Here is a 20,117-nt window from a genome sequence, read left to right as displayed (position 1 = left end):
AAAAAAATTCTATTTTAAAAAATGGAATGTCACCCTTTATATACAATGTTAAAATGTGGTGTTGCTTTAAGAGCATCATGCATGTGATAGCAGATAGGGGCAGTACAGCCAGTGACAGGCAAAAAAAAAAAAAAAAATGCAGTGTGATATCTGTGTATGTAAGGTTGCTTGTAATGATTGAGAATTTTAGGGTACACAGGGTATTCCCTTAGCAACTAATACCCAAAATTTCTTTTAAAAAACTCAAGACATGGGGATCACGAGTTTAAAAACATGTGGAAATTGAACATTTGAACATTTGGGTTGTTGTTGTTTCATAAGAAAGTGAACCCTAATTTCTCTAGAACGGCGCAGGTAAACATAATTTTAGGTGCATGTGGGGCACTTGTGGCTAGCACCCCCAAGCTTTCATCTCAATGGCATAATTACAACATAAACTCTGCCCATCAAAACACACTGCCCTGTTAAACATGGCTGTACCCTACCAGTACCTGAACACCAATTTCATTTTTATGTTCTAATGATGCCACAGTGAAGACATTTTAGGGGGTGTTATCCACAGATGTTCCCCACACATTTTTGGTTTCCTACACCTCCCCATTCCAGAGACGTTGGGGTTCAAGTGGGCTGTAATGTGTAACAGGGCAGTTCGTTTACCATATTAATTAAATTTTAGTTGGGGGGGGAGCTAAAGGTGTCCCCCCACTGCACCCACGTTTTCCGTTTTGGACACCACCATTCTGGGGAAATTGGGATTCAAAAAAGAGAAGCAAAAAAGGTAACATAATATGACAGTTACAGATTTGTGACAGGTAGGTATCAATTTAGGGGTCCCATTCCAATGCTCCTTTCTATGTAAGTGGGCTCGGGGGTCCCTAATTTTTATTTTTAATTAAGGACTCCTAGTGACTTGCTTTTAAAAGCTGGGGTGCTGCAATTGTGGTTATTACTAACTTTGAGTGTTTCCTGTGCACCCTGAAAATTTAAAGTCGTTATGACATACGGTTTAGGAGATATGAAGGTTTGTACACAGAAAGCTGTAAACTAAGAATGACATGCAGTTACACACAGCTATCACACTCTGATGACGTCATTACACACGCCCACTGGGCAGAGACATTGTTACACAATGGGTTTTTTTTTTTTGTTTTTGTTTTTCAGAAGACTCAGCAGAGCTAGAGAATGGTAAAGGGACAGATCTTGATCCTGATCTTATCCTAGCTTTTCTGTGCTCTTCTCCTCCGCCAGGCTCTTATCAGCTGAGAATGGAGCAGCCTCGCCATTGTCCATTCAGAGAATTAGAGCTGCTGATAAAAGCTTGGCAGAGGGGGGAGGGCAGCCAGGCGGTCCGCCCACCAAAAATGGGCTAGGGAGAACTACGAGTTAGGGACTGTAGGTTTGTTTCTTTGTTGAATTTGTGTGTAAGTAGGAACAGGTACATTATCTTAATAAATGCAATTAGGACAGATGTTTGTCTCAACATATAATTAGGCAGCATGGTGTCAGTTACTGTGTAAAATCCATTCTGCACACAGCAAGCAGGGAAGCCCCGCTGGGATCTTGGAGGCGTACGTATGTCAGATGTCCTTTACCCAGGGACTACCTGTATGTAAAGTTAAGGGGATTAGCTCACTGCAAGACGACACTGTAGTGCTTCCAGAAAAGCCTATTTATTTTATTTCAGGCACCATGATGTCCATGAACGACGTCGGATGGCCACTGTACATACGAAACGATAATTAGACAAGATTCATCTGACGTGTGTAGGTAGCCTAAGTTCCAACTTGTTGGTAAATAAAGTTCTACCACCACAAGCAGCTATGCCAGGCAAACACCTGGTACTCACAGGTAGACAGTTTTTTGTGCCTGTAGCTTGTCCTACAGAAGTTGTGTGGCTTCCAGGCTCAAGCACGGGCTCAGACTGATACACACACTTTTTTTCAGCCCCCGATACTTGCCAGGCCAGTCCAAAATCCTGGTCTGTACTGCAGTGGGATAGGAAGGCCCATCCAGATCCTTTCCACCTATCTGAGTTCAGGCCCTTTACCACCTAATAAAAATGGCCACTACATGGCCATAGTAGAATAATCCAAAACCATCAGATCCAAGGGTCATGACATGCATGCTGCTTATTCTTTGTAATTTAATTCAAGATAATAGGGGAGAGTTAATAGTAATAATATTAGTGTAGAGTTCAATTAGTGAATTAAAAAAGAAGTGTCAATTATGGCCTTTATTTAAGGAAAGAAGGCAGCAAAGTTGTACATGCTGGTTATATGGTCTAAAGTTAACTGTGAGTACTGTTACAACTAGAACACCAAGCTATTGGCAATGGACAAATTTGTTGAATACCAGGAATCATTAAAATACATCAAACACAGAATATATAGAAAAATATTAGAATACATCAAAATACTTGAGGAGGTCATGTTGCCTTATGGTGAATAGAAAATTCCCCCTGAAATTGGTGTTTCAGCAAGAGATTGACCCCAAACATACCAGTAAACAAGCCATTGAGATTGACCAATGAGGCTCACGTAACGGACCAATGAGATTCAACCAGTCCCCGGACCTTAATTTAATAAGAAGCTTGTAGGGTGATATCAAAAATGTCGTTCCTGAGGAAAAAAACAAGACATGCAGAAGGATTGTTTAATGTAGTTCAAGCATCCTTGGCTGGAATATCTGTCAACAGGAACCAGAACAGTTTAGCAGGTTTCACAAACAGTTATACTAAAACTAAATATTTAGTGACTAAAAGGAAAGCAAAAGCACCAGTGCTTGCCAAATGCCAGTCCCCCAATTAAACGCTGCACCCTTCGCCTATATCAAGCCCCTACTCTGGCTTGGGAGGCTAGATGCACCGTCTCGGCACAAGGTTTTCCCCAGAATTTCTGTGTGCAAGGGATGGTGTCTGGTGACAGGGCTGACAGAGGACAAGGAGTCCATATATAATGCAATGCAAAGGATTCCAGCAGAGACAAGTTCAGAATATAGAAGTTAGTACACAGTTAAACCATCCACCAGACAAGGTATCCAAGGGTAAAGACAACAAAGTCTGGATCGCAGGCACAAGGTCGGTCCAGGCAGCATACAATCAGATTACAGATAAAGCAAGTAAGACACAGGCAGGGTCAGCAACCGTAAATCCAACAGATAAACACACCATCAGCAGATCAGCCCAGCATAACACTACAACATGCAACTGGTGGCGGTGATCAGAAAGGCTATGAAGCCCTAGCAGCCAGTGGCAGGGCATGATGAAGACTAATCTGCTCCTAAATCCCCTTCAGCTGCACTCACCCTACAAGTATGTGCTCGAGATGCCTAGGAGATACATCTCAGGCTGCAAAACTAAAGGGAAGCAGGGGCTGCTGCTATTTCTTTGTTTTCTTTACTTCTACAAGCGACCCCACTGAATATAATGAACAGGGGGTGATACTGCAAAGGCCAGACAGATAAGCTTCTCCTAACAGTAAATGTTTGAGTTTGTGAACAAGAATACAGAATACAATAATGACAACCAATGTAAGAAGGTATGATGCTGGGGAGTTCACTGAACACCAGCAAAAAGATGATGTTGCTGGGAGGAATACCGTATTTTTCGCCGTATAAGACGCACCCAATTTTAAAGGAGGAAAATCAAGAAAAAAAAGATTCTGAAAGATTATTCCCCTTCTGATCACTCATGTGCCATTCATACCGGTATTCCCCTTCTGATCACTCATGTGATCTCCCCGCAGCAGCCGAAGGGAGCCACAACAAGGAGGCTGAAGAGCCGCATGCGGCTCCGGAGCCGCAGGTTGCAGACCCCTGCCCTAGACCAAGGGTGCCCATCAAGGTGGATCACGATCTACGGGTAGATTGCAAAGGCAACACGAGTAGATTGTGGAGCTCTGCCTTTCAAAAAATACTCTACTGCGCACAGGAGTTATTAGGTCCAAGATTTTATTGACGGTAGATCATTTTGACTTGGTCATTTTAAAAGTAGCTACCAAGCCAAAAAATGTGGTCACTCCTGCCCCAGACAAATTGTACCCTGAAGTACCTGTGGGCAGTCTGCATTTTTGGCATTGTTGGTCCTGTACTTTAGTATAGTGTACTTTTACTCATACTTTATTTTCATATGAAGGTATCATATTTTATCTTGACTAACACTAAAAACATTTTTTTTATATTGAATTCTTAGGGGATGGAATTGGTTCAGTTTAAGCAGCTACCAGGTTTTGGTTGTTTTGTCAGCTCCAAAAAAAATTCTGTAGATTCAATTCATTTTCGTAAAATGGCTGGAGCTGAGCTTTAGTGGTATTTTAGAACCAATTTTTTACCCATGCAAATGTATTTTTATATTTCTGTTACATATTTTTTACCAATAAATACATTTTATGACTTTTTGTATTTGGTTTTGTCATTATAGGTAAACAGATTAGGACAAAGTTGTCTCAAGCCTTCAACCATTGGCTGAATGTGCCAGATGACAAAACACAGGTAATTTCTTTTTACCCAGTTAAAGTTACTAGAACATTCTGATTTATAATACATTGTATGAAAGTGAAACCTTTAAGTAGTCACTAAAATAATATTGACTTTATTTATAATTATAAATGTTTAAAAGCATCAGGGATCAGAATGAGATATGAAAGATTTGCTTGTTGATTAGAAATAATGTAATACAACATGCGATTTTGCTTTGTTATAAAAATAATAATTTCTGTATAATTAAGTAAATAAAAATATTAGAGACTCATTGCCTGGTTATTGAAAATCATAGATTTCCAGAACATGTGGTATTGATACACAATGCATTCTAGCAGCTGATGCACTTCAAACCCTCACCATGCAGCACATAGAATAATATAAGTGAGAAAAAAAAAAAAGTGCTGCATTGCATTCTGGGTCTGGTTAATAAAACTGTCCAAGACTGAAGAAGATGAAATACCCTGAAATGGATTTGGTAAAGGATTCAAAACATTTACCAAATATAGGAAAATTGTTTTTTCTAAATTATTCGCCGCTCTATATTTGCAGCTATATTTTTGATTTATAGACAGACAATTTGATCTTTGTTATAGATGAAATCTTGCATGTTGATGTTTGGATTAGAACAATTGTAATTTTAATAACAAAACAAAACAAATATAATTTTAGACCTTACTTTGAGAAGTTATAAGGAAACAAACAAGATTAAAATTTGAAAAATATAACTAATATGACACTAAGTGCTCAGTAGTGAAACAGTGCCTGGCTTAAGTTTATTTATACTGGAAACCCAAATATTAGGAAATTTGTACTATATTCTAGCAGTTGTTATCCTCAACATGTCATTAGAGCAGTCCTAAGTGGGCAGTGTATAAGGGTAAAAACCCAAATATTAGGAAATTTGTACTATATTCTAGCAGTTGTTATCCTCAACATGTCATTAGAGCAGTCCTAAGTGGGCAGTGTATAAGGGTAAACGGAAACTGCACACATGTCATGATTTTTTTAAAGAGAGGCTTATAAATTAAAGAGATTCCTTAACCCCCCTGGCAGTAAACGTGAGTGTGGCTCAGGGTGAAATTTCATTACTAAAAGTGGTAACCCCGAGCCACACTCTGGGTTGAATTTAGGGCTTACCTGGTCCACACAAACCCACGGCGTCCTCTAGCGATTTAGGCCTGGCATCTATGTCCGCTTGGTGATGCCCGGCCGCCATCTTTGTCTCCTGACCTCGCATTCCAGCATGTGAACATTGTAGATGCAAGGCTAGGGGATGCAGATGCCGGGTGGGCATGCGACTTGTGCGGGCAGTGTGCGTGCGCTGGGGGGGGTGGAACCAGCAGGAAATTTAAAATTAGAAGTATTTTTAAGTAATTTTTAAATGTCAAATGTACGGATTTGACATTTAAAAATGCTAGATTAATCATACCGCCAGGGAGGTTAAGAGAAGTTACCCTGTCAGTTTAACAATGATGCTCCTAAATGATAGGAATAGGTATTCTAGTAATCCTTGGAATGAAAGAATTTATAGCTATGGTAAATGATATTTTTTTCTCCTACAATTGCATTATAATTTAATATTCTAAAAATATGATTAAACATCATCTGCCTATCCTAAGTGAGATTTAAACAGCATACTGACATTTGGATGCAAAGATGGAATATAGAATGTTTAGGGTTGGCAGTAAATTTACAATGTATAGAAGATAAGTGTTTTAAATTTTGCTCAGCCTATCCCCAGACACCATCCTTACCCAAGTCCTGGGGGCATCCGAGTGCTGGGAGACGTAACCAGTCTCCCGAGGCTGAGCAGGGGCTGCTATAGGTGAAGACTGCGGCGTTAGATTGGAGGACTGGTGTCTGGAGAATACTGATACTGACCAGGGCCTTACACTTAGTTTATCGCTTTTCTATTTTGAATCCTTGAGAAAACAATACATGTAAAGATTAAGATAGCTATATGTACAGTGATACTTCAGCTAACGAGTGGCCCTGCTAACTACTTTTTTGGCTACCGTATTTTTCGGACCATAAGACGCACTTTTTTTCCCCCAGAAGTGGGGGGAAAAGTCCCTGCGTCTTATGGTCCAAATGTATCAAAATGTATCCTTCCCAGCTGCTGTTCCGTCCCCCCTGTAGCCCCCCCTCTGCCTTTTCTTCTGTCTCCTGTTCAGGGCGGCCAGAGTGACTGTGACTCCTGTATCTTGCTCCCTGCGTCCTCCCACTCTCAGCATGATTGGCTGACAAAGTCATGCTGTGTTCCCTGAATAGCGTGCTGAAGATCACTCACAGCACACATAGTAAAATCACATATACCGTTTATGGGACTCGCTTAATGAACATTTATTTAGCTAATAAATGTAAATAAAAAAGCAGGAAGCAAGAAACCCGATAAGTACTTCCTGTATACTGTATCAGAAAGTGAGAGAGAGACATGTTTTTACCTATATAGAGAAGGACTTCCAGAGTGCCACAGAGAGAAACTCTTCTTATACAAGTGTCAGTACGGTGCACTCTATGTGTGGCTGTGAATTCAAGAGGTAGGTGTGATTTATACCATTTATTCTTTACATATGAATGGGGCTTCCCTGCTGCTTGTGTGCAGGATGGAGGCTTGATGGGGGGGTGGTTTTCATGACTTGCAGAAGAAATCTTTTGCTAAACACAGCTGAAGTTGTGGGTGATCCTTCTGCAACATTTTGTAACCCTTTAATGACCAAGATAAACTGCTGTTACTGGGGAAAGTTGTTCATTTCAGCCTTTGGCGAGTTTATGACCTTTATAATTTAAATTTGAATTGTGGCCAGTATCCAGAACGAATTAAATGATTTTCTGTAGAAACCTATAGGAAACTATGTTTCGGCTAACAAATGTGATTCTGAAACTATCTTTGTTAGCCAAGGTATCACTGTGTTTACATTTTCTAAAATTTCATCTGTTAGAGCTTTATAATGTTGTAATTTGGCATAAGACATGTAGGATTCACACACCTGATTGCATGGCAATTTGATTCATTTTGCACAGGTGAAAATATAAATTAAAGAAATGTATATACCTATAGCTGAATACGATTATCTGTGATTAAGCCTGTGAGTGGTGTGAAACGTGTTAGCAAATTGATGCCTGCATTTGGTGATGTAATGGACTGGTGACTTCTTTCATGTGTGCCATGGCAGATTGAAGAATGACTGGTCAGGATAAATCAATCGGGAACGACTGCTGTTCATTTCATGGTGGAGAGAATAGTAAGGCACCATTCAATTGTCCTCTTCCTCCCCTCTCCCTATAACAGAACAGTGCTGTATGAACAATACTTCTTCTGTCATTGGAAACTGTCACATAAGAATCATTTCCGGCGACAATTTCCTGACATCCTTTGGACATCTATATATGTGGCTTTAGATCTACACAAATAACTTAGGATAAAACTTAATTAACGAAACCCACCTAGCATACCTTGTGATTTAACTGGCTGTTACATGATCAGTAATCAAACTCTAATTTGTCAGCAGCTACAGTAAGTATTCAGACCCCCTTAACTTTTTTTTTCAACTTTGCTATGTTGCAGCCTGATGCTACAATTATTTAAATTCTTTTTTTCTTCCTAATCTACATTCATTGGCCCGATAATGACAAAACCTTAGACAGTTTTTTTACGTTTATTACAAAGAAAAAACTGAAATGTCACATTCACATAAGTATTCAGACCTTTTACTTAGTACAAGCACGTTTGGCAGCAATTACCACCTTTAGATCTTTTGGGTATGATGCAACAAGCTTGGCACATCGGGATTGGAAAATGTTCTGCCATTCCTCTTTGCAAATACTCCCACGCTAAGTCAGGCTGGATGGGGACCATGGGTGGACAGCCATTTTTGAGTCTCTCTAGAGATGTTCAATGGGATTTAAGTCAGGGCTCTGGCTCGGCCACACTAGGAACATTCCCTATGCCACTCCTGTGTTATCTTCGCTGTTTGCTGTGGGTCAGTTTCAGGTCCTGAGTACTGGTTTATATTAAAATGATTATATTGTCTTAAATTCTGTTTTAACTTTGTTGTTATGGGGTACTGAGTGCCCACACCATCTTGGAGCCCTCCTCAACCAGCTTCCTGTATCGACCTGTAAGGTCATGTGTGAAGATAAGGGATATGTGGTATTGATGCACAATGCATTCTAGCAGCTGATTCACTTCAAACCCTCACTTCAAAAACTATCCTCGTCTAAAAATTTAAGAAGGCTTCCAACTATCATATTAACAAAATGGCATCGATCAGGTCAATAATTGCTTACATTTCCCCCCTTTTGTCAAAACGTGACAACTATCTACCTCCTAAACAGGGAGAAAAATGATGAGATACACTGGATAAAGCAACACAAGGCAATTGCAACTACCACAAAAGGAAGTAAAAACTTTATAATTTGGAGTAAAATATTGCTACAGTTAGGGAGCCGGCTCCATGGCCATGTCCATAGTTCCTGATCCTGACGAATTCTGCTAACAAAATCATTGAGGTTCTGTATGGCTGTATTAACAGCACTAGTATGGTCACTCAAATTAAAACATGTCCTCAAATCGTTCACACCCTATATTATGCTTTAATAATAGGTCATCGATAGCCATAGGATTACGTAAGACAGCTTTGCGTGTGCCTTTGTGATCCTCTAGTAGTGATAAAAGGGCCATGGATGTGGCATTAAGACCTTTAGCTACAGCGCATGCAAGACAGCTGAGTTTCCATTAGGGCCCGCCCAGCAATAGGCGGGTCCTACATTAGCATCACTATCTAAATATACCTAAAATCGAGCCCGTGTATTCGCTTGCGCATGAGCCGAGCCCGTGCTCACGTATCTTTGTTTATAATAATTTTTTTTTTCTCAATCCAAAACTTTATTCACCAACTTACAAACAAACAGAAGTAGCCTGTTTCAAATAGTAGCATAAATAAACAAGATAGACATGGTAATTCATATATGTGCAGTATACTCAGTAATTAGATTTTCTATCCCATTTTAAGGATGAGCTTGCCAACACACATTTTTCAGAAATTTATGTTTCAGTAACAGACCAAATGCGCCTTATATGTAACTCAATGAATTAAAGTTTTTTTGTTGCTATCATCAAGCAGGTAACTAGAAAACAGTATGCATTCTGGTAGTAATTTTAGTTTAACCCATAAACATATGTGTCCTTGTGATTTGGGATGAGGACACTGTGCTAGACGTGTGTTTTTACTATGACAGGCCAGTCATAGTAAATACTGTGCGGCAGTATTTGGACCATAAGATGCACCCTCATTTCCCCCCCCACTTTGGGAAAGTGGAAAGTATGTCTTATAGTCCAAAACATACGGTTTACAATTTGCTGAATAATAGTTTCTGGGTCTGAGGAAGCAGATAAGACTCTGTTAAACACATTACCAAATGAAACTATATAATGTATAATGAATTTATTAGATGTAAAATTATATATTAACCTGCCTTGATCATGTTATCTTTTTTACCTTTTATATGTTTATGTCTGTTTATGTTTACACTGCCAGTGTTTGTTTATGAAATTAATAAATCTTGAATTTTAACTGAATTTAATGGTGGTATAACTAATATATGGAAATAAAAACTTTTGGTGCCACACTTTTCATATCCTTATTTGTAAATCTTTACTAAAAATGTATACAAAAACAGGTATGAACAAGCACTGATGAAAAACAATGAGGACCTCATCAATACAGGCAAACAATGCTACACTATTTCCGTGCTTAAAACATACATTAATATTTTACACAATAGTTACTTAGCTTCACTTCAAGACTTCAGACATTTCTGCTGCTCCTTTCCTCTCTGCATTCCAGTCTCAACTCTGGGTCTCTATATGTTTACATTATTGAAGTCTCGTGCATTGCTCTGGTGTGATTTTGGCCCATTCTCTCAATGGTTTTTAAATCTTGAAGGTGCCGAGGGCCTCTTTTATGAACTCTGATCTTCAGTTCTTTCCATGGATTTTCAATTAGATTCTAGTCAGGTGATTGACAGGGGCATTCCAGCAGCTTTTTTTCCTTTCTCTGAACCAATTGAGAGGTTCATTAGCTTCGCGTTTGGGATCATTGTCTTGCTGAAATGTCTGTGCATTCTTGTTTTATCAGTAGCATCATGGTAGATGGCAGTAGGTTCTTAGCAAGAATGTCATGGCACATTTCTCCATTCATCCTTCCTTCAAATACATGAAGTCTGCCAGTAGTATATGCTGAACAACAGCCCCATACCATGATGTTCCCAATTCCAAACTTTACTGTTGGTATGGTGTTTTTTGGGTTATGTGCAGTGCCATTTTTCCTCCAAACCCAAACACCTTGTGTGCAATGACACCCAAGTACTTCAATTTTGGTCTCATCTGACCACTCTATATTCTTTGAGTATTTCACTAGTTTGTCTTTTCAGATTATTTTTGTTGTTTCCTTGCACAAATCTTGCTGGGAGCAACTGGTCGTGGAATGTTTAGGGTGAAATGATGTTCCTTCTACTTTTAGATTATGGCCCCAGTCATGAGATGCTTTTCATGTGACACTTGGGTAATGAGAAGCCTTTTTATAGGCCTTCAGTTAGGACTATACCAGCTGATATTATTTGCACTGAAATGGATCAGGATTTCCTGTTAAATACTGACAGATTTCAGCAGGTTTCTTTGCTTTACATGCCTTTTTGCACCTCCTTTTCTTCATGTGTTCTATACTTATTCTTCGTGTCATTCCACTTAATTACACATAACTTAATATAAGGATGTATTTATCTTGGTTTTATTTTGTGTTTTTGTGGATTACTTTGGTTACCAACATCTAGTGTAAATTTAATGTCAATAGCTCCATTAGATTAGATTAGATTCCATATACTCCATATATAATGAGAAAAAGATGATGTGTTCAATACTTAGTTCCCTTGCTGTTTATAGATCAAATAGATCAAAAGTCACTTGTGAAAGTCCAAACTCTTGCTAAGATTCTGACTCCAGCACTATTCTGACTCTTGAACTATAGCAGCTGGTGTTTTTAGTTTCTAGTAGGTTGTAGCTAGGAGCTCAGTTTTTAGTGTGACTTAGCTGCATCAGCTGATGCAAGCTTTAGTTGTAAGGTCATGCAGACAGTGTTCAAACACCTGTTGTTTGGTTGGCTCACCCTGTTTGTACTTGATGTATACCCACCCCTCTTTTTAGTATCACTTGTAGACATCATGTCATCATGTTGTAGCCCTGTGGAAAGCTCTCACTAGACGACTAGCATTAACGTCGGTAGCTGGAACCCACATTCTCTCCTCCGGACCATACCCCTTCCAATGAACGAGATACTGGAGAGATCTACAGAGAAATCGAGAGTCCAGTATCCTGGCAATCTCAAATTCTAGATTACCGTCCACCATGACGGGAGGGGGAGGCAAGGAAGACGGTTCCAAAGGCTCAACAAATCTCTTCAACAGTGATTTGTGGAACACATTGTGAATCTTCAAATAATGACCAGCAGCTGCACCTGATGCAAGGGGAGTGGTCATTACAAACAACAACACAGAAACAAGTAAAAACCAAAGAGGCTGTCAGATAATCTCACATGCAGCTTGTCTGACAGATCCTCAAACTTCTGTCACGGAAGGGACCGTGACATCATGCTTGTATAAGTTGGGCTGCAGTGTTAAACATTTGCTGCCTCATCTAAGGCTTCAGCTAAATTATGCAGCTGTAGGAGAGTAATAATTCTGTACAGCAATGTGACACAAGCCTAGAATCCGTGCTATACTGCTACAGTCAGCATGTAGCATGAGCTTTGCAGCACTATAGTGATAAGTAAAGGTGGGTGTGTCAGATCACTGTAAGAGAGCAGCAGTTCTCATACCTCCCAAGGTCAGAAGGTAATAGAGAGGAACAGGTGGAAATGTGGCCATGGTTACATGCTGTATACTGGATGTGCCTAAAATGAAATTATTATATTTAGTCTGAGTAAGAGCAATCGAGGAGAAAGGCCCTACTTAGTGAGAGAGCTGAAAATTTGCTACCTATTGCCAGTCCCATCCAACCTCACTGAGCTTGAAAAGATTTGCAAAAAGGAATGGCGGAAAATCCCCCAATTCGGGTGTGCAAAGTTTGATGCATCATACCCAAAAGTTCTTCAACTAAGTAAATGGTATGAATACTTGTAAACATGACATTTCAGTTTTTGTTTTGATAAATTTACAAAGTTTCTCTAAACATGATATATCAGTTTTTTAAAATAAAATTACAAAATTGTCTAAAATTCTGTTTTCATTTTGTCATTATGGGTTACTGAGTGGGAATTGAGGGAAAAAATGTAAGCAATTGTAGCATCAGGCTGCAACATAACAAAACTGAAAAAAAAGTGAAAGGAGCCACATTCTGAAGCCACAGCATAAGCGGCACCTTGCACCATTATAAATGACAACTAGAAGTTGATGCAATCTCATGGCCAGAGGAATTCTGGGAGTACAGGGTTGTATACTACTTTTAATATGTTTGGGCTGGTTGTCTGTCAACCCACAAAAATAACAATGTAATATATATGAATGCCTATATGAATGCCATTTTAAATATACAGCAGTATTAATTGTCAACCCTCTAAAGTTGGCCTTGTGAAGAACATTTCAGAAGTATGTGGGATCCTAAGTTAATTGAAATGTGGGGTAGTTTCACAGAATCCTGGAGTGGTAGGAGGTATAATAGACTTTAGCTACATCTTCCAGCTAGTATACAATATTTCTACTGAGGATAGGGGAAGTTTGAAAAATGAAATAAACAGTAAAATCTTTAATATACAGACTTTCTAACCAAAATATTCCTTTTAAGGCCCTCTTCCTGCTGACCATGCACATTATGACCCCATGTATTCCTTTAGGGAGACATAATTTGGTGGATGTCTAGCAAAGGTACAATTGTCCTTTAAAATCATACAGGTTGTCTATTAAAAAAAATTTGCTAAGCCAGCGTGTTACTGTTTTGACACATATTGAACACATACTGAACAGCCAAGCGTGAGCATTTTTATTTTTTTCCGGTCAAACGGAGATAATCCACAGATAAATATTCCAACATTAACAAAAACAAAAGATAACAAATACACTGTATCCAGGGAACCAATGGGTAAACCTTTATTACAACTTACAGAAATTCTAGGCTAAATTTGTCATCTTTCATTATGATTTAGAGTTTTTAGTACAGATGTAGCAAAACAATCAAGTCTGCACACATTTAGTACCTACAGAAAATAAAGCAGGCATTTATGCTGGCTCTATGAGAAGGTCGCCTTCCAGCATCCTACATGAATACCATGAGGTGTAATGGAAACAGTTATATAATCATATTGGTAGGGTGTTGAGTGTAATAATAAAGCTTTCCCAGGTCTCTAAGAAAAGTTGTTTTGTTGTCTTGATGGAGGGAGGCCTCTGTCCATTCCATTTTAAATAGCTGTTGTAATTTCACTAAAATGAGGAATATTGTGAGTGGGGTGGGGGCCAGCCAACAATGCAAAATTGTTTTTCACCCAGCTCTGATGATAGGCGCACCAATCCCCTTGCCTCTTTGGAGAGGGGAACACCGTAGCCCTCAACCATACCAAAGATTGCCCATTCTGGAGTGGGAGGCAAAACGTTTAGCAGCTGGGTTTGGATATAGCAGGTCAGTTGGTACCAAAAATTTTTTTATAACCGGGCATTTCCATTTCCAGAGTTGCTGCTTGTGCTTCCCATTTGAGACAAGCATCTGTATCCAAGTCTCCCATATAATGGCCTCATTTAGGGTAGATAAAGTTTTTGTGGAAAATTTGAAAGAACATTTCCATGAAATGAACTTTATGTATGTCTTTCCAAGAAACGTGACACATCTGTATCCCCCTATGTCCCCCTGTGACCTCATATTGCTTCAAATTAACTAGGTGCTCTGGGGGTGGAGTCTACCCTGGTGTCCATTTAGCATGACCCCTCACAATGGATTTGACCGCAGACACAGCAAAACGGACAAAAGAGACAAACACATATGTTCCTGTCATGGTATGGAAAGTGTGGCACCATAAAAAAATCTATTCCTAGTATGTTTTCTGGCAATTCAGTTACCTTCATGTAGCATTAAAGACATGGCCGGCCATTGCCTATCTGTAGTCTGCAGTAAAACCTTAGCTGTCCATGTAGTCTGGCCTCCCAAACCTTCTACTGCTACCCATGTAGTGTCTGTCCCTTTGGATATATGCCTGCTTTGAAACAAAGGCGCTTCAGTGTCTAAAAGTGCTGTAACTGCCTTTGCCAATAAATCGCCACTGAAACATATGGGTGTCTATCCCCTGGCTTCATTGCACAAATTCTGATCAGTGGAGCAGAGGATTTACCATCTAGTCAGTTATAAATGGCCTGTGGCTCCCCCACCCTTTTTCTGTTCTGAAGGATGTATGTGTTGTAACAATCATCTAAAGCTGCTTGTGCCTCCTTATATGGCTTGTCGCTTTGATGAGTAGAGGGAGGGTTTATTTCTTCTACATCAGTAGTTGACACCTTCTTGAGTCCGGCTGTCTGTAACAGATCAATAGTAGGGATCCCACCACTGTCTGCTTTGGGAACACCACTGTTAAGCAGATCAAAAACTACTTTCTGGTCATTTTAAACCTCTTTAAAAAATCTACATTTTCTGTTTTCTGTATTGGTCTTTGCTTATGTCCTGGTTCTGGTCCTTTCATAATCTCCTCTAACTGACCTATTAATGCAGCTGGTTCATGCATATTCCCCTGCCTCCCATCCAAAGTACCTAATAATATGAACAGTGCAGGACGTAAATGTTGTGGTGATGTCTTAAGATTTTTTTGTCTTATTAAAGGAGTAAATCGGGACATGTCTGCCATCTCTTCATCTGCCTTAGAGGTTCCTGACCAATGTGAAACCTCCTCCTATTTTCCTCTTGAAATCAATGCTCTAACATGCACATTAGCCCCCACTGACTAGGAGGCCATTTCCTACTACGCTGTTTTTGTTTCACAGCATTAACCACATAATTTGAAAATTGTGATACAGTTTCCTCTCTCTGCTTTTCAGTATCATGCAAACACATTCTTTATAATAATTTTGTAACCGCTTGCAATTCAGATACCAATATCCCTCTTTTCTCTGTCTCAGCTTTGATCGCCTGAAAACACAGCCATCCCACCTGTGCACCTTTTTGTCATATCAAGATAGATCTAATTCCCTCGCCGACTGGCAGGGGTCTGCCAATCGGGTTGGTGCCGCATACTTATTACACTTGTGAGGAATTTGATTCTACTCTGCAGATGTGAACACCCAGTTTGGGAGTGGACTTGCATTCTAATTATCTTACAACTTTCTTTTGCACTATGACTTACAATACAAAAGACAAAATAATAAAGTAGCACAAAGACAATCTGCTACTATCAATCTTATCAATATATCTAGTTTGCACAAATCAAACCCCCACTTCTTGTACCAAGTGTTTTGTAAAAGGAAGAGAGTAGACCGGGTTTGCAATAAATAGGAGAATGTCATTTGCAAAAGCAGTCATTTTTATTTCTGTATAACCAAATTTTATGCCCTAAAACTTGGTGTTTGCCTCAAGTATTCCTAATAGTGGGTCCAGAGCCAAATTAAAGAAGTGGGTAGATAAGGGTCAGCCCTGTTGTGTACTACTACTACTATGCATAATTATGGGCTGTGGGATTTGATTGTTTTGTATGAGGTGAGTGGTTGGGCGATTATACAAATTTATGTACGTTTGAAACTGGGTACCAAAATGTCTATGCACTAACAATGTGTGCAGGTAGGCCCAAAAAATATTCTCGAACACCTTTTCTGCATCTAGATGCAATAGTACATTGTTCTTAATATATAGAAGTGTGGTAGCTGCTACTGCTGTTCTTATCTCTTTGGAAATATGATGATTACGGAGGAAACCCAACTGTCGGTTAGTTAATAGAGAGGATAGCATGGGTTGTAAGCAATTGGCAATACTTTTTTCCATCGCTTTATAGTCTGTATTAAGCCCAATGCAGTGAATACATTCAACCATTCAAGGGGAAATTGGATGAAGCTTGGATAAAATACAATGTTATGAATCCTAAAAGGTCAGGGTTTATTCAGGTCTTTGGAATCTCCAGGAAGCAAAAGTTAGAGCACTGTTGTTGGTTTTCCAGATATTGATATTTTTCAGATAAGAGAGCTGTGTTTTTGTAGGGAAATTGTTGACTGGTTTTCCAGAATCCGGTCCTCCAAGTCACTTACTCTCTGCTCCAGTTCTGCCACACAGGATGTGTTGCTAGATATTTGCAGAAGAGTGGTATCTATGATGTTTGCAGTGTATCAAACTTTTTATCAAGTTTATGAAGTAATAACACATTGGAGCCTTCTTAAGCTATGGAGTAGAAAGGTTGTTGGGATCCCAGCAATGCTGGTTCCACTATGGACATGTCCATGGAGGATGAGAATGGGTCATGTCCAGAATAAGAGTTAGAAGCTGCATTGTGGCCTGTTGTATTTGGCCATGGCGTTTGGTGTGGAGCGTGTTAATCCACTACTTGTTCTCTGCCAAGTTGTGCTGTACTGAGAAGTGTGGATGTCAACTTTGCAGCCTGCAAGATCAGTGTCAGATAGGCAGTTAGTAGTCCAAGGCAGGAAATGTCCACCAAGGCACAAGTAAGAATTCCAGTAGAGGGTACAGGAGTGTCAGTGAGAGAAGGCTGTGAGATTAGGAGGGATATTAGGCAGTAAGCTGCCCTAATCACCAGCAAGGCACTGAATTGTCCTGGTTACACCAACCTCAGGGGTAGAAGGAAGTACAAATGAAGCTGTTTATCCCAGGGCTGTAGCTCTGAAGGATTCTGGCTGTAGAAGGCAATAGAAATGCTCTGGCCACTCAGCCAAGATGGCCATCACACGCTCACTCCAAGATGAGAGCACTGACTACGGGCTAGTAAGTGGTGTGAGGAATAGCCACATCAGGTAAGCAGGTAAAGCACACTGGGGTACAGGTTGATGTAGGCTGTAGCAGAACAGAACACAGATAAAATAAAGTTTAACTACACCAAAATAAGTCCCAGTCTCTGCTACGGATAATATATAAAATTTTGGAAAGAATTCATTTTTAAAGGGGCACACCAAAAAGGTAATTGTGCCATTGTGCTAGAAAAGTCCCTAAAGGACTTTTATGCATAGAGACCTAAAAGTTGGGGTAAGTTTTCATTTGTATAGGTGAGATGGCAAAGGTAATGGTAACTGCACTCAAACAGCAAGAAAGAACATTAGAATATGTGGCTGTTGAAGCTAATATAAAAAGTTATTGTTATTGTTTTTAGTGGACAGAAAGTTCAAATTCAAATGCTACATTACTATCTCCTGGGCTTCTGATCCTTCCACAAATTGTTCATACAAAGTTATTAATTGATTAAAAATGCTTGTGCATTGTGTTTAAATTTGCTCCATATTGTTATGTAAATGTGACATTAGCACTTTCTGTAAGGGCAGCAGATCCTGCCCTGCCCTACTTTCTAAAACAGCAACAAATCACTGTAGTAGCTAATCAGCTGGCTAATAAAGTAATCTTTTGTTGTAATGTTGCTTGTGTGATTTAGACTGAATCAAATCTACTCCAACCTAATTCCAATCTCTATGCTTAAATAAGTGTAACAAATATAAATTTCATGACTAAAGGACATCTGGAAGTAAAGGATTGTTTACCGTTTTGTTATGCTTGGGCTGGTTGTCAGTCAACCTACAAAAACACAATTTTTTAGCTTTATTTACCATTGCATTAAATCTAAAAACACACGTTATTTCCTTGATCAGAAAGGTGATTTTTTTTTTTTTACTTTGTTTCTTCTTAATCGAATGTGAGGATTGACTACAAAACACTTCTCTAACATGATATATCGCTATACCATTGTACATCTTTAAAAACAAAATTATCTAGGAATGGGAAATTAGGATAATGTTCTCTGATGCAAAATGTTTGAAACAGAAAGTTGGTTGCTTTCAATGCATGTACAATTGAAAATCAAAGAATAATGCTTTTTGTATTGCTTTGTTTATATATAAATATACATTTATTTTTATTATAACAGGTAATAATTGAAGTGACAGAAATGCTTCACAATGCCAGTCTACTTATTGATGATATTGAAGACAACTCTAAACTTCGCAGAGGTTTTCCGGTTGCCCACAGCATTTATGGTGTTCCATCGGTTATAAATTCTGCAAATTATGTATATTTTTTAGGATTGGAAAAAGTTTTAACTCTCAATCATCCAGATGCTGTCAATGTTTTCACCCAACAGTTGCTTGAACTGCACCGTGGCCAAGGATTAGACATATATTGGAGAGATACATATACCTGTCCTACTGAAGTTGAATACAAGGCTATGGTTTTGCAGAAAACTGGGGGTCTTTTTGGGCTAGCTGTAGGCCTCATGCAGTTGTTTTCATCTTACGATAAAGATCTGAAACCTCTACTAAACACACTTGGACTTTTCTTTCAAATAAGAGATGATTATGCAAATTTAAATTCTAAAGAGTATAGTGAGAACAAAAGCTTCTGTGAAGACTTGACAGAGGGAAAGTTTTCATTCCCTACAATACACGCAATTTGGTCAAGACCTGAAAGTACCCAGGTACAAAATATTTTGCGACAGAGGACAGAGAACGTAGACATTAAGAAATACTGTGTGCATTATCTAGACAAAGTGGGTTCCTTTGAATATACAAGGCAGACTTTAAGCGAGTTAGAAAAGGAAGCATATGGACAAATTGAGTTATTAGGAGGAAATCCTGAACTGGTTTCAATAATTGAACAGCTGAGCCAAATGTATAAAAAACCATAATAAGCTTGCTGGTTGTTGAGTGTAAAAGAAGTTTAACTTATTACAAAATGTTCTTTATTATTAAATATCGAATGTAACAAAATAAATGTGTGATTTTTATAGTTTATTTACTTTAATACCAAAATAGTTGGGTTCTATCAACATGGATATAGGGTACTGAATAGTCCAAAGCAGACAATAAGAGACTGTATGAACCTGTATGGGCATTGAAAATTACCCGCAGTATCATCTTCTCAAAAGAAGCTTGGCTTTGGCTTGTAACCCCTGATCAAAGGTGATCCTTGGTTCACTTTGTAAAATCTAACTATGTGTTTCGCAGGATGAATACTTCTGCTTCTTCAGTTCAACTGTCTGTACGAGAATATATATAAATAAACTTTATATACAAAAGGCAAAAATCATATATTACATACATAAATAAATAACAAATTACTGGCTGCAGCAGGTCACCTGCAACAAATAAGGATCTGAAAGGATAACCCAGGATTTACTGGGTTATGGATTTTACACTGAGGAGCTGGAGTATATGGGTTGGGGCAGAGATAGCAGTCCAATGCAATGACACAGGTACCTGTCAAAAAAAATTACAAGCCACAATGCATGTGAAAACCAAGTAGGACCATGAAGATCAAAGTAAACCCAGATAAAAGAATGGTAAATAAAAATACCTACATTGAAAGTTGTAGCTTCGGGTGCTTAGCAGAGATCCTGCTATAGGGAACAAATGGTGAGAGGGAGAGAGATTCTCTGTCTGTGTCACCCATCCATTTGAGTTTGATAAAT

At 39.0% G+C, this 20,117-nt stretch overlaps 1 protein-coding gene across 9 annotated transcripts in view; it reads left to right on the top strand.

Moving 5' to 3' along the window:
* Positions 1–19,420, top strand: part of GGPS1 (geranylgeranyl diphosphate synthase 1) — a 43,943-nt gene extending 24,523 nt beyond the window's left edge. For 7 of the 9 annotated variants that reach the window (XM_072409214.1, XM_072409213.1, XM_072409210.1 and 4 more), the window contains 2 exons: positions 4,418–4,488; positions 18,579–19,420. In XM_072409214.1, coding sequence (XP_072265315.1) covers positions 4,418–4,488; positions 18,579–19,334 — 827 coding nt within the window. In that variant the 3' untranslated portion in view covers positions 19,335–19,420. Of the gene's footprint in view, positions 1–4,417; positions 4,489–7,655; positions 7,725–15,705; positions 15,728–18,578 lie in introns of those variants that run through there. The other 2 variants (XM_072409215.1, XM_072409218.1) reach the window with 2 other exon arrangements.
* Positions 19,421–20,117: the final 697 nt, after the last annotated feature.

The sequence above is a fragment of the Pyxicephalus adspersus genome, chromosome 4 (genome assembly GCF_032062135.1).
Source record: "Pyxicephalus adspersus chromosome 4, UCB_Pads_2.0, whole genome shotgun sequence".
Lineage (NCBI taxonomy): Eukaryota > Metazoa > Chordata > Amphibia > Anura > Pyxicephalidae > Pyxicephalus > Pyxicephalus adspersus.
The sequence above is the reverse complement of the archived record's forward strand: the minus strand, read 5'-3'. Positions and strand labels throughout refer to the sequence as shown.